This window comes from Emys orbicularis, chromosome 22 (assembly GCF_028017835.1).
Source record: "Emys orbicularis isolate rEmyOrb1 chromosome 22, rEmyOrb1.hap1, whole genome shotgun sequence".
NCBI lineage: Eukaryota > Metazoa > Chordata > Testudines > Emydidae > Emys > Emys orbicularis.
In genome coordinates this window covers 12,013,539-12,028,924 of record NC_088704.1, presented here as the reverse complement: position 1 = coordinate 12,028,924, position 15,386 = coordinate 12,013,539, and the positions used below count along the sequence as shown (strand labels likewise).

Sequence of the window (15,386 nt, the reverse complement as noted above, 5' to 3'; positions counted from 1 at the left end):
TACAACTACAGATCCGCACTAAAAGTCATACAGGGTCCCACATCAAGGTTACATGCCTGGCCACATAATGTTCTAAAAACAGCCATATGTCTGCATGCATTCTATTTCACAGATATATAATAAAAAAACAACCACCATTCGATCACGTAGTCCATCCCCCAGCAATACAAAAATGTTCCCACATTTTCAGTGTTTTGTCCAGATGAAACACAGGCATCCACATTTTCTAGATTGCAGTCCCTGTCACATTGTAACCTGGCTTCTGCTATGACAGTGCTGCAGCTCTAGCCTGCATTTCAAAAATCAAGCACTTACATTTAAAAGGTGTGCAAAGAGCCTATTTAATAGTCATGGGTCCCTGTCTCCAAGCAGAACAGAGCTCACAACCAATGCTGAACCTTACATGCAGTTCGAATACTGTCCTGGGGATGAGGTATTGCTTAACCAGCACTATAAATACACACAGAGCTTTACAAACTAGAAACAGAGAGGCATAGCCCCTGCACCAAAGAGGCTATATAATGCAATAAAGAAAGAGAGCAGCTCAGATATTGGAGGGTGTGTGTCTGACCCCTGTCCTCCCTCTCCTTCAATCTTCACTGTCTTCTTCTATTGTGTCATACCGAAGAGCCTTGCTCTCATGACCCTGCATAATCTTGTCTCAGCTTCTTCCTGTGCTCTCATGCCCTCTTTTTCCTCTTTCATACGCCACACAATCCTTTCTCCAGCTGCTTCTCTTACTCGGTGCACACCTTCTTTCATGCTGCTCACTACAACTGTCCCTCACATCTTGCCTACCAAGCACCCTCTTTCTCCATCACAGATCAAGTAGAAGACTTAAAAGCATTAATCCGAGGTCCCCCTTCCCTTATATAGGCAGTCAGTGGAGAGGAGATATACCTGGAGGTATGACAGAGAATGATACCATGGAGATACCTCATGGCATTTATTGAATAGAGTAGGAGACCGCTCTGGTGCACACTGTTCTACACACAGGCAGCTCCTTATGCTTTTTACATTTAACGGAAGAGGGTTAGGCTAAGTGCTTGCAAATGGCACGGTCCCAGAGCTGGCAAGCCCAACGACAGAAAAACTGAAAAAGATGTGGTAGAACATTTGAGAATAAACAGAGGCTTTAATGTATATTAAAAAAAGAGAAGTCATCCCATCTAGAGTTTACTGGATTTGAGTATGTAAACTCTTTCTGTGTTGCAATGTTAGAACATTCATCCCAGGCTCCTCACAACCAAGTTGTTCTCCTGACAAAGCCCTGGGTACTTTCCAGCTGCCTCTCGGTTGGATGTTTTCATCTGTTGAATGTTTTCAGCCATACCCATCACAAAAATCTATTTTGCCTTTTCTTTATTGAGGTTGCAACTAGTTTTCTTGCTTTTTTTACTGGCCATCACCGTGGGGTACACGTGTGACTGAGACCATGATTCTGGGGCAGCTTGTGGTGATGACAAGCTCCTTCGCTCTGTCAGCCTATAGCCCTGACCAGGGGATAGCCAGGTGGGCACAAATGGGCATGATTTGGGAGATGGCAATTTCAGTATCCTTGTGATGGGGTGGCTGGGAGCACACCATACATCAGCAAGTAGGTAAAAACCCTGGCAAGGGCATCCTATCTACCGCTGATGCTTCTTTACGCCTCTCAGGAAACTGCTGCTGATTTATTTTGGGGACTTGAAATCAAAAGAGAGCAAATTGGGTTTAGATCCTCTGTGCTCCTTTAGGATTTTTAATAAGTCTTGAAAAAGATTTTACCAAATTAAAAAAAATAAAATGATTTATTTGCCTTTTTTTGGGTAAAATCATTAACATCATCAGCTGAAGCCTGGTTTTGTTCCTTGGGGACTTGAGAGCTAGTGGCTATGACACCGCAAGAAACTGAAAACAGAGCAACTGAGAGTGGAAAGGATTCCGAGGTTCTAAATAACATGTACCTTGCGGGCACTCTTCCACATGTGTTTCATGTAGGCATAAGTCACTTGGGGATGAACAGTTGGCAATGGGTGATCCAGCTGTCGAGATGGGTCTACTCCCAGGAGTAGTACAAGTGTCTTGTGGGCCAAAGCCTTGAAAGAATGGCAAAGAAAAAAAAAAACAGGTTATAACATGCTTACTCTCACCTCTACAGTCCCTTGTTCATAACAGTCTCTAATGACAACCGCGTAAAGTGACATTGCTTCTCCATACTCAGGGGGACATAGGCAGGTCACGTCATGCAGAAAGTGCAGCTGTGCACGGCTACACTTCCACTGTATGCCCATGTGAGTTTCATACATAACGTCTGATTTCACAATTCTGCATGGTCACTGTGGAGAAGTAGCCCCAGGTCACACAGTCTCGCCGCGTACCTAGTGTTAGTATTTCATCAGTTACACCAGTATTCTCAGCATAGAACCCAGTTCACAATAACTGTCAAACTAGAGGTTATGGATTGAGGCAGAGAACACTGGCTTTGAAGCAATTTAGAATAAGCTTCTGTGCTCAAAGGCCACCTGGGACATGGAACAAGTTGTCAGAAAGTAGTAAGCAACTGTATCGATACACAGGGGAGAGGGATGCGGTTTGGTAAAACGTAAGAGTGAACTGCTACCGCTGTTATCTGTACTGAGGGTTATGGAGAGATACATACTCCAGCAGCCTGATTACTATTTCCTGTATTTACAAGGACAACCACCCCCTCCCCACAACAGACCATATGTTTTCTCCTGGCCCTACATGTTATGTTTTCACATCAGTAGCCAATAAAGAGTGGGAATTCTTTGTGGTCTAGGTATCTTTTTGGTAATAAATATTATTGAGGTTACTGCCCAAACTAGGAGCGTAACAATGATACTAACATAACTATCTAGATATGATGGAAAGTGCAAAGTAAGAGCCAAGCATTAATAATACTAACACTATTACATTAAAGTTTTCAGACCCAGCATGGGAACAGAACTCGTCTGTAAGTCTCTCTTAGGATGACTATTTGCCCCCTGATGACAGTGGTTTCCCACAATCCTCTGACTCACCAGTCTCCCACTCTTGCCACATAGGCTGGCATACTTGAGCCAAGTTCTCATGTCCTCGTGGGGGTTGACAACGAGAGACCGGACCATAAGTATTCTCTGCCAGTCCTCTACAATGCGCTGGCAGCCCTGGGAAAAGAAGTGCAGACAGAACCTATTAATGTTTCTTTTCCACTGGGACCATTCCTCCATTCCCTCCATAACCAAAGAGCCTCTCCCCAAGATTAAAGTGACTGCTGTCCCCATACTTCACAGCAGACAGAGACATGGCACTAACTGGCTGCATTCTTAACATTGCTATGTGTGAATGAGGGTAAGTCCCTGAGCCTCATACTCAATAGTCAGAACCTCATTAGATGCCAGCTGGTTGCTCCAAGTCTAATGACATTCTCTAATGGAAAACAGGAGAGCGACCTTTTACAGCAGACACAGATCCAAAAGCAGAGCAGTTACTTCTGCCCTGTCAAAACAACAAGGCAAGGGTTTCACAACGTTTCCGAACCCAGCTTCGAACTTTATTTTTGGTTTCAACAGTGACTAGTTCCAATATCAGAAGATACAAAAACAAAAAAGTTCTGAAAGCGGCCAAGAGATATTTTTGTTATTGCCCTTTTCCTTCCCCTCCTTGTTGCTGGTTTTTACAGACGCTGAAGTGATTTAGTTGACACTCTGCCAGAAATTGAATTGCCAGCTGCTAAGCTGCTAGAGCAGGCGTTGTCTGGTTACTGTCTACCTGTGCTGAGTGCCACAATAGCTTCAAGTCCAACAGAGCAGATGAGACAGGATCTGGCCCTGAAGCTGGAGGGTGCGTCCAGAGAGTTGGGTCTTGTCTACACTACAAAATTAGGTCGTAGTACAGCCACCGTGGTAATTACTGCAGTGGTTCATGTCCACAGTATGCCCCCTCTGTCAGCTCACAGTTGGAGCCCTCTTGCCCTGGGGCTGCCAGGCTCCAACTGTGAGCCCCAGGGTAGCGAGAAGGGGACCTCCAGCTGTGAGCCCTGCACGAGGCTGACAGCCACCAGGTGATGTAAGTAACGCAGTGTGTCGCACTAACGACATCGACCTACGCACTACGCCTCTTCGGCGGTGGAGTTATTACGTCGGCATAGTGGGCGACTTACATTGGTGGGAGCAACGTTGCAGTGTAGACACTTACAGAGTTCAGTAGTCGTAAGCTGCCTTACACCGACCTAACTCTGTAGTGTAGACCAAGCCTCAGATGCAAAATTGCGGGTCATGGTGCACATATCTGATTGCTACTGGCCACCCACTGGGGCTTGGGCTGACTGGGTTGATCAAGTTCTTCAAGGGTGGGATAAATAAGTCTTTAAGAGGCCTCTGAAGTTTAGGGGGATGCAGGACTGACTTAGACTTAAATCCATCCCAGAGATCTATGGTAGACCGTGCCCACTGGAGACAAGCACAACTTTGTGACAGCAAGGGATTCTATCTGGAAGCAGCAACACAAATCTGCTTCTTTGCAGGCAAGTCAAATGCTCAATTAGCACGCGATCTTGAAGGGAAAATCTCATACCAAGGGAAAAAAGAAGGTCTTCTCATCTCTGATTAAATAGCTAAGTACCCCACTGACTTTTCAAAACTGGGTGCACGCAAATTAGACAGAAAAGTCTGTTCCATGCAGCCCTCCCTAATGCCCAAATCAATCTTCCACCAAATCATCTAAACAGGCATTTTATAATTATTATTAAGACACTATAAAATGTACAAGAACTGTATGTACTGTTTTCAGGACCATAAACAGCTGTACTCATAGGCATTACTCTCCCCATCACACTCAGCCTCTCCTCTCCAGAGGAATGTTCTCAGCTTTTCCAGACAAGAATGCAGTTTGGAAGCAAAAAGCATTGTCACAGCTCCCTAAATAGCTGAAATGTTCACAGTAGCAACAGGTAAACACCCTTCAGTGTGGGGGCCTGTATAGCAGTGAGAGAATTCTCTCTCCAGATGGAACACTGAAGTCCAATGCAGTTTATACACTTCATTCTAACTATAATTTGTTCCCCTGCGAGGAACAACTCTCTGGACAGTGCTAGAAGGTACTGCATGTGTTACTTCACGTACAGGCCCTCCCTCTCACAGAAAAGCTCCCTCCAGAAAGGATACCCACTCAAAATATTTAGGTGGTCTTAAGTCCTGAGACGTGTCTTGGGGTTATGCTCTCTAGGCAAAAGATGCATTAGCTTTCCAGTGGAATTGGGGAAAGCTCCATTGCTTGGGGCACTTAAAAAAGTGGACAGGACAAATCAATGGAGAATAGTAGGGGAACAATCGTGCACTGCCCAGGTGTGGTGGATAAGGTGACCTAAAATGCCAGGAAATTTCTATTAGAGAGACAAGGTGAGTGAGGTAATATCCCAGCAACGGATATTACCTCATTCATCTTGTCTATCTAACATACTGGGACCAACATGGCTGCAACACCACTGCATACAGGACATTTCTATGCCTCTTTGCACACTGATGCAGCGTCCTGTTTCTCAGTATTACTCATCCCAATCATTCCATCATGAATATTCATTTATATTTAACATGCAGACATGCAAATGAAAGAAGAGGAGCCGAGAAGTGTACTACGCTAGCACCCGCAAGCTAGACAGAACATTTGGACAAGTGGCCCTGCAGGTTTCACTAAAACCTCTACTCCACTCAGATCTCTTTAGAACCTGCTTTGGAGCAGGCACATTTGAAAGTTCCTGTGTCAGGCTTTAAAATGAGCATGTACACCATTGCAGTGGCCAGAGGCATTAAATACATGTTGAGAACTTGCTTAGGACATGTCTGTAAAGAAGAGAGAAAGCAGGTTGTTGTGCATGCTCCAATGGGGGAGGAGGGAGGGAGACAGGGTCTGATTGTCAGAAGTGCTGAGCACTCACAATTCTAACAGACATCAATGGGAGCTTTGGGTGCGCACTGCGTGAGCGTCCATGCCACCGGCAGAAGGTATACAGAGGTTTATAGCAGATTTACCTGCAGTCGCTCCCACCATATCTGGCGGATGATCTCGCGTCGTTCTGGTACAAGTTTATACTGGATCACCTCTTCCAGCTCTGATAGCATCTGGCAGGATACCATAGCCTGAATGAAACAATCACATTCCATCCCAATCAATGCACAGTGAGTCCATGACTAAAGATCAGCACTTGGGTTTATCTACTGACCAAGGGGGAAAGAACAGGCAGTTGCCTTTCAGGTATCTTGATAATCCACTGTCTTCTAGGTTTCCTCAAACTGCTGCAACAAAACCCCCAATTCTGATTTGTGGAGGGAACTGCAGGGAATTTCATCTCCATCTTCACTTGAGCCTGAGCCTCCCACACAATGCTTCTAAACTTTGACCTTAAGGAGGACTTTCCACTGGGGTGTGAAGAAGTGAAAGATGAGCTTTTCCACACGGAGACAGAACTAACCACAAAACTTGACCGGGGCAGAGGTAAGGGTTGGTAGTGGGGTGCTGAGTCCCGGTGTTTAGTCAGACACATTTTGCCCACTCTGCTTCTCAGTGGATTCAGACCCTTTTCTAAAAAGCCACAATCCCCACATACAAGAGCCATTTAGTTTGTGGGTCCGTGTGGCCTCCACAGGCCTTTATATTTGATATACAAATGTAGTCAGGAAGCCCTGAGCTTACATAAATAACCTAAACTAACACGAAGGCTGCAGGTCAGATACTCACCCCATAGGCCCGACTGTAACTCTCTCCTGCCATGGCGGTCAGCTCAGCATCTAGCAGGTCTCTGGCCTTGTCAATGCACTGAAACGGAAGTTGAGACTTCAGTGTTGTGCCTTGTCCAAAGACAGTGACAGTTCACACCAACACTCAACTGTCCACTCTCAATTCTCCCACAAGGAAGGTTGGAGCCACCCCAAACTCTGCCAGGCACCAGAAAAGGAGAGTCACCTATAGGGAGGATTAGCTCTGAAATGGAAACTAACAGAAAACTGGAGAATCCAATGGCGAGTATGGGGAAAAAATTGGGACTTGCATTTATAATCTAAACGTGGGTCCTGTCCATGGAAGTTTGGATTTGCTAAAGTCCCTCATACATAGACTGCGTCACCAGTGTTTGCCGTGCTTTTGACCCCAGTGTCCTTGCAAAGTCCAACTGTAACACTGAGTAAGGGACGGAGGAGTTGGGATTTTGGTAATAAGTGTGAAACAACCAGTTACAGAAAAGCCTCAGGAGCTTTGGTTCTTTGATAACGTGCAGTTACTAAGGCCATGTCTACATTTACAAGCTTACAGTGGCACAGCTGTACCACTGTAACACCACTTGTGTAGCCGCATTCTGCTGACGGGAGAGAGTGCTCCCATCGACATCATAAAACCAGCTCAACAAGTGGCGGTAGCTATGTTGGGAGAATGTCTCCCACCGACAGCACTGTGCACACAAGTGTTTATGGCAGCAAAACTTGTCTCACTCAGGGAGGTGGTTTTTTTCACACTCCTGAGCAACAAAAGTTTTGTTGACATAAGTGCTAGTGTAGACATGGCCTTAGATGGACTTCACAGTTCTACGTGCCCCAGTAACTTCTTACGAATGTTATAGACCCTGCAAACCCCACACATCTCAGTACAAATAAGACACTCTGAGTGCATGAAACAAGGTCCTGCTCTGGTGCCATTCATTATATAATCTCTCATCTGTAACTTTTCCCTTTCAAAATGTTAAAGGTTAATTACAAACCCTAGTCCATTAAACACTCGGCTCATTTTCTTGTGCATATCACTCGAGATATGCACGTGTTCTGCCAGGGCAGATTGGATCGCTCCTTTATCGAATTCTGCAAGTCAGCCCAGAATTCTGAGAAATCCTACACAAGTTTCCTTGGAAAGTAATCTACATGTTTCACACCTGCAAAGGGATGACGTTCCCCGTGAATTATGTCTGACAAAGATGCACTCAGACCAACAGGGCTCTGTTCAGCAGAATCTTTCCTTCCCCTTATGCCTCGTCTCAATCTAAGGGTACAGCTACACTACAATCAGAGTTGCGGCTGCAGGATGTGCAGACATACCCAAGCTAGCTTTGACCTAGCTGGCTCAAACAACAATAGCAGGGAAGTCACAGCAGCCCGGTGGCAGAATGGGTTGTGTAACCCCACCCAGCTCGTGCTGCCAGTTTCACTGCTATTGTTATTGGAGCTAGCTAGGTCAAAACTAGGTTATGTACGTCTCCACTTGCTGCAGTCACACCTCTAATTGCAGTGTAGACGTACCCTCAGGATTACAAAGACTCCTCACAGCTGCAAGGAAGATCGGGTACAGGAGATGCACAAGAAGGTAAAGATGGGCCATGCACCTAAACCAGAAAGTATGCATCAGTTGCAGCATCTGGCATTCGTTAACATTACTCTGAAAAGGCTCGGCAAACCCAAGAATGCACAGACTGACAAGGAGATACTGTTGTTCACGTCTCTAGCCATCAGTGCCCTTCACTGAATGCTGTCTTTTGCAGAATAATTTCCCAGACAGGATGTGTCCCATGACTTCCCTCCACCCGCCAAGAGGACACAATAGAACAGAAACCGGAGTACGACGAAGACAACTCTTGGGCTAACGTGTCTCTACACAGCGAGTGCAGTATTCATGGAAACACACAACAAACTGAGCCGTCAGGGATCAGAGTTTCAACTTGAAAGACGTTATTCGCAGTTTAATGAGTTATGGCTAACCGCTTTCAAACCGGCTCCATTGCTGCATGGAAGGAGACACAATCCTTTATTTACAGAAGCAAAGTCATGAAGGAAGATACTTACTTGTTGAGCCAATGAGAAGAGGTCTTGATGCAGTGCCAGCACGGCCCTGTAGAAGGCACCATCATGGGTGTCCCTTGGGATCATGCAAGTATATTCCTCCATGCTATCCCACTGACCTGCAGAGACACGGACACGCTGGCTGATGCCATAGCCCTCTCTGACACCGTGCTAGAACTAGACTCCAGTGTTAAGCACAGACTACAGTGGTTAGAATCACAGTGCTATTGGATCCCGGCCAAGTGACTAATTTGGAGTCCAAAGGCACCATGTGAGGTTTTACATACTGTTCTTTAAAGTAGCTGCCTTGGGATGGCTGAGGGAACTACAGAAAGACCTCACTTATCTGAAATCCCGCATTATCCAAAACTCACTTATATTCCCCCTGCCCCCATGTAGCATTTGCATTGAAAAGCTTGAACCAACTTGATGTTCCCCTTTTATATAGATAGAGAGGATTCTACTCCAACGAGTGGCACAGAGCAGGCCAGGTGGGCACTCTTATTTACCCTAGCCCATAACACCAGAAAAAAAATAGTTCAGGAAATTAAAAAGGCAACAAATCTAAAAGATGAAAAGGATTTTTTTATTGCACCGTGCAGTTACCCTGAGGAACCTGCTACTCCAGGATACTGTTGATCAGCCTAGCAAATTTTGTAATGTATATGAAGAAGAGTACTATCTACATTACACTAACAAGGAAAAATTACAAGAGCTATCAGCTCTGCTTCAAGGAACGAACGGATCGGAAGCTATTTCTCCCACTGTGTAGCATTACACACATAGAGATATCACAGGGGTTCTAAGACTTCCTCTGAAGCATCTGGCACTGGTTACAACTGGAGACAGGACACTGGATTAGATGGGCCACCAGGCTCTTCCAGGAAGGCAGTATTTATGTTGAGAGCTAGAGGTGACGGCTTTAGGGGCTCTGCATTAATGAAATAGAGGACCCACTTGTGGCACAATGCTCCATGTGTTTTTCTATACAGGCATCAAGTAGTGCAGTTGCTTCAAATGGATAAATTTTCACTTCTCTCCCAGTGAAAACACAGACATCAAGGCAAGCACTACAGTAATCTGTCTTCAGAAGGGACAAGTGACTTCATTAACAGGTTCAGCAAACTGTAACGTGGGTGGTTTTACAAGGCAGGGTTTAATTTTGGTAGGCAAAGTTCTTGTATTCTTTGTGATAAAACAGCTGCAACATTAACATTGGGCTCTTGCGGAGGAAACTTTCGGGAATGTTTGGCTGCATTTTGGGGTTTCACAAAAGAGGAAGTTTACTCTCATTGGATGGAGCTAGGCAGACAGCAGGCATGTGCTATGCAAGCTATCCCCACCTCTTTCCACTGATGCATCTCAAACAAGACCTGTTTACAGAACTGTTCCACTCAGGGGCTTCTCGTGTGATAACATCCTGTCAAAATAGTTACGGAATGGATGGCTTTGCAGTTTTTCTGTTGTTCACAAACTAGTGAAATCACATCATGCTCATTTCATGTACAAACTACATTAGATTTGAAACTTATGAACCTAAGAACATAAGAATGGCCATACTGGGTCAGACCCAGTATCCTGTCTTCCGACAGGTGCCCCAGAGGGAATGAACAGAACAGGTAATGATCAAGTGATTCATCCCCTGTTGCTCATTCCCAGTTTCTGGCAAACAGAGGCTAGGGACACGATCCCTGCCCATCCTGGCTAAGCGCCATTGATGGACCTATCCTCCGTGAATTTATCTAGTTCTTTTTTGAACCCTGTTATAGTCAGCAGAGGTCAAAGGGTACTATATTAATCCATCTGTTTATTATTATTACACCCTCAAAAGGTACCTCTTAATTACCTAAGAGTGCATTGGCAGCTTTTGCATAGCAGGTTTCATTGTGGGCTTGAACATTAAATGACCTTCATTATTTATATGCATCTGATGAAGTGGGTTCTAGACCACAAAAGCTTATGCCCAAATAAATGGGTTAGTCTCTAAGGTGCCACAAGGACTCCTCGTTGATTTTATTATTTCATGTAACCCTATTAATAAGCTTGCCCCCGCTCTATAGGTTCTCTCTTATCTTGTGATTCAGACTTCTTAAAAGATGTAAATTACACCCCTGAACTCATTCCTGAATTGCTAACTTACACCATCCCTCAAGCACAGCTGGAAGGCATACCTTACCTAAGCCCCAAGCAGCAGCAGCAGCCATCCTAGCCATCTTGGCTTGAGTTTCATCATTTACCAGCGTCCACTTTTCACAGCACTGCTGATGAAGCTGCCCCCTGGGAGGAATAATTCAGTTTCAGGTTAGTGAAAACCTCCTCAATGGGTTTTGCTTTGTGTGACAGCCACCTTCCAAGGTGTCCCTTGTACTGAGGTTTCAAAGAAGTTCTAAATGCCCCTTGTTTTAAGCAGGCGGGTCGTGTTTTCTGGATTTAATGTAACACCCTGTTCTAGGATGGCGCTGACAACTCAGTTTTTAAAATGTTTTAATAGCTTCTAGGGAATAAGAACAATCTTACACCTAGAGTTTTTACTGGCCTACCCCCATCAATCCTTTTTTACATAGAGGAGAAGAAGGGGGTTTACCGCTTCCCTTTTGGCAAGTCCACAGACATAATGTGGTTTGGTCAATGAGGAGTTAATTTAACCTCAAAACAGCTCAAGAACATCTAATCTAAACCAGTCAAAAATTATTTAAAAAACGGAGCTGTCAGTTTCAGCCTAGAACAGGGTATTACATTAAATCCAGAATTCATAACCCACATGCTTAAAGCAAGGAACATTTAGTACTTCTTTGGAAACTTCAGTAAAAAGGACACCTGTGATGAATGGGTTCTGCACAGTTCCTGGCTCCCGGCTTTGTTAAACACACTTTGGATAAACACACTATGCGGTCTGCATGCTTCAAAAAGTGCAGCTACACAATCACAGTTACAGTCAATAAGGATGAGGACTTGTCTCAATGGGTTCTTAAAGGGGACTCTCCAATCTTCACCTCTAGTAGAGGGGAACCTCCAAGATGCTTTCATCAACCTGGAATGTGTTGTTGATCACACCAATTATTCTGGGTGTTGCAAGTTCAGTATTTCTCAGCCTGGAAAGTCTGTAGCAACAAAGCAGCTGTTAACTATGAGGGAGACCAACTTGCCTTCTCATTGCTAGTCTCTAGTCCCAGTGAGGAAGATGAATTAGTCAACACGAGAATGGATGAGTTGCCACAGGCAAGAGAGTCATACTGACAGCTTAATGGTCCAGGAAAAAACAGCAGCAGCAGTGAATCAGTATCCAATCTGAGCTAATACAGAAGCATGGCTCTTGCAGACATAATTATACCAGGAGATAAGTGGCTAGGCCTGCCTTGGCTGCACTTTCAAATGTTCACTGCACAGCATGCTGAGAACGACAGCATGGTGCAGCATCAATTCCAGAGGAACTGTCAAGCAGAAACAAGCAGCACAAATAGTTCAGCACTACACCAGAAGACAGACAGCAGCCCAAGTTGAATACGGCACTAAATCCTCCACCTTGGGATTGTGACATTATGGTCAGTGGGAAGGAGGTGGCCGCACGACAGTGGCACTGTTGGGTTATATGAAATATTTACTTTGTTTGATAGTGACATAAGTGACCTCTTTGATGCAGAAATAGGCCCTGTTGCTTCCTTCCCAGCAGACCTTGTGAAGTTAAAAGAAACTTAGCTGCAAGCTGCACTGTTTAGGAAAAATCTTACTAAACAGAACTAGAAGTGTACAGCCAGGAAAGAAGAAGATGGGCAATAGGAGCTGTTCTAAATTGTGAACAGGAATACACTATGATTTTATATACAGTTCTTTAGTAAGGAAATAAAACAAAGCAGTGAGCTGTTAAACTCACACGCCAAATGCAATTACATGACGAGTCTCAAACTTCTCTAGACTTTTATCTGATACTAAAAAACTACCACCTGTGGAGGTGTTGCAATCTCTCTCTGCATCTTGCTTCAGTGTAGCCAATTACACAGAAGAGAATCATTTTTGATTCTGGAGAACTAGATCATGGAATGACCAGGCTCTTGCTATTACATCCTCTCCAGGAACACAGTTTCCTCCCATATCTCTCCAGCACTAAAGTCTTCAAATATTGGGTCTGACTTCCTTCCCGCACCCCCTTGCCAAAACAGCAACAGTAAGGGGAGCATTACTTAAGCAGCCATGTGAAATGTAACCATAGGACAGAATGGCTGGGATTCCAGTAACACTGCCTGCATATCAAATGGGCCGCAGGGCATTTCCTGTGCTGTCAGGACACCCAGTACACATATCGAACATTATCTGGACAGAGGGTTGGTCTCTTGTACATCAGGAAAGGTTGAATGCAAGTCAGAACACTGGGATTACCTCCCTTCCTGCAGAATATGCCAACAGATACAGGGGTTTATAGCTCCTATAGAAAAACAAAATCTTTCAGAATAAATCTCTCCCAAGTGTAGGGAAGCAGACGATTGATCAGAAAGGATGATTTCTACAGGAGGGAGAAATCCCATCAACCCCTGGTGGGAACTGCCTATTCCTTGCAAGGACAAATAAGAGACTGTCCACCAGGAGGCTCCATTCTTCCTGCTGCAAAAACTCAGGAAGCAGGAGGAGGTAGACAAATGCTATTTGGATTTTGGACTTCTCGGGCAGCCCAGCAGTTTCCAGGCAGCTCAGTTTATGCAGCAGTACAATGACCTCAATGGAGAGGCATCTTCTTCCTGTGTGCCGTCACATGGGTTCCTGTCAGGACCCATCAGCACACAGGCCTAGTGACATGAGAAGCTCAGTAGAGAGGCAGGACATGCACAGATTTGCTGTGCCTGGAGGCAGAACTGCACACTACAGTGCACAGGACCTGTCTTCTCTGATTAGCCTCTTGATTCAAGGTGAGCATGGGGAACACCATAATCTGCAAGTTCTAAATCATTAATGGGTCTCTCTCTGGTGGAAGCAAACTCCGATGTCGTGATCTATGTGCCAAAGACATGGACGTAACGTGGTTTCCATCAGTGAATGCCAAAAAAGACAAAAACTAATAAAATGTTAAAAACAGTCAAGATAAGAAACTCAGACATCTGCAGCAGACTTGGTGAAAGGGGTTTAAAATGAATGATTTATCTGGCATAATCTCATTCAGATTGCTACCGGGAAGTAGGCAACATTGTTGACACTTGCACAAAAAAGTCCACGCATTCCAGACAGGCATGTGAATAATGCTGAATAGGCCAAGTAAAGCTAAATGAGTCATCATGGAAGGCTCTCACTTTTTGGTGGTAGTTTTGAACCATACTGCCTAGTTATCTGTTCCCAGAACTCCTCTCTATTAATATTATCTCTCGCTACTAAAGGCGGAACAGAACTGATCAGCTGCGAGTCCCCAACTGCATGAACTCAGCTAATCAGATGGCTCCACCCTAAAAGGCTCAGACAGGGATGTCCAACACCTGCAACAAGGTGCTGCCTTGATGTGTCGGGTGAGCAGCAACTTGATATCTTCTAAAGGTTAGGAAAGTACAAATAAATGGTAATTCAAGGAATTCACCTGACGGGTAGCACGCATGGCATAATTCACCAGGCAAATAGTAAGCAGATTTCAGAAATAACTCGCCATATTTCTGGAGCAAAATGAAACAGAGAAATAGCAAAACAGGAGGAGGCTGGGTCTGAAATCAACTGAAACAGGAAAAGCTGTTTGAGCTCAAACTTTTCTGGATTCTCAATTCTGAATTCTCCTCTTACCATTCTCCAAGTGCTTCCAGGCAACGCATACGTCCCAGCATCAGCTCAGGATCATCCTTGTTTGTGTCCATCTTCTTGTCATAGGCCACAAGGGCATCCTCCCACTCATGGAGCTTCTCATACCAGGTAGCTTGGATTTCCTGCAGGGCGGCGAAAGATCAGAAGCAGCATCAGTGCTTGCTCTCTCACCCGCCCCCCTCCCATGACAGCTACTGTAGCTTTTCCTGGAACATGCTAGCCACTTGAAATTGAAGGAATCTACACACTGTCTCCCAAAGAGTACTAGCTCTTGTTGATAGTAACACAGAGGCTGTTCAGAAGGTTAGATATTAACCAGTCTTCAGTTTTTAGGTCAACTAATGGGACCCTAGATATATGTTTATTTTTACTCCCTTTACCTGTGCTGTTAGTTTAATAGTATTCAAGGACTTAGATCAGTGATACTCATTCTGCGGCTTGTGAGCCGCAAGTGGGTCTTTAATTTGTCTCCAGGATGCTTTTACTATGTTATTAATCAACTAAGTTATCAACTTGCATTAAGTTATTAACTTATTTACTGTGAGAATTATATATGTATATATATATAAAAACTAAATATTTCCCTGTCATATTGTTTAAATATAAATAGTACTATAGTAAATGAAACAATGAATTCATACAACTGTGGCTCTTTTGGGTAATGTTGATCGCTAATTTGGCTCCTGAACCACTGAGGTCTGAGTATCACTGACTTAGATGCATGGTTATACAGGAGAGTTTCCATGTCCCAGGCAGTTGGACTGAACCTATTTTGCATACATAAATTATTGAAATTACATGCCATTATGTTTATTGTGG

General features: G+C 44.5%; 1 protein-coding gene across 1 annotated transcript in view; it reads right to left on the bottom strand.

The window, feature by feature from the left end:
* MTOR (mechanistic target of rapamycin kinase) overlaps positions 1 to 15,386 on the bottom strand; it is a 102,947-nt gene that overhangs the window by 21,630 nt on the left and 65,931 nt on the right. The window contains exons 24-30 of the mRNA XM_065421433.1: positions 14,550 to 14,689; positions 10,975 to 11,075; positions 8,802 to 8,917; positions 6,718 to 6,795; positions 6,012 to 6,119; positions 3,024 to 3,149; positions 1,947 to 2,078 (exon numbers count right to left, since the gene is read on the bottom strand). Of these exons, the coding sequence (XP_065277505.1) occupies positions 1,947 to 2,078; positions 3,024 to 3,149; positions 6,012 to 6,119; positions 6,718 to 6,795; positions 8,802 to 8,917; positions 10,975 to 11,075; positions 14,550 to 14,689 (801 nt within the window). The remainder of the gene's footprint in view (positions 1 to 1,946; positions 2,079 to 3,023; positions 3,150 to 6,011; positions 6,120 to 6,717; positions 6,796 to 8,801; positions 8,918 to 10,974; positions 11,076 to 14,549; positions 14,690 to 15,386) is intronic.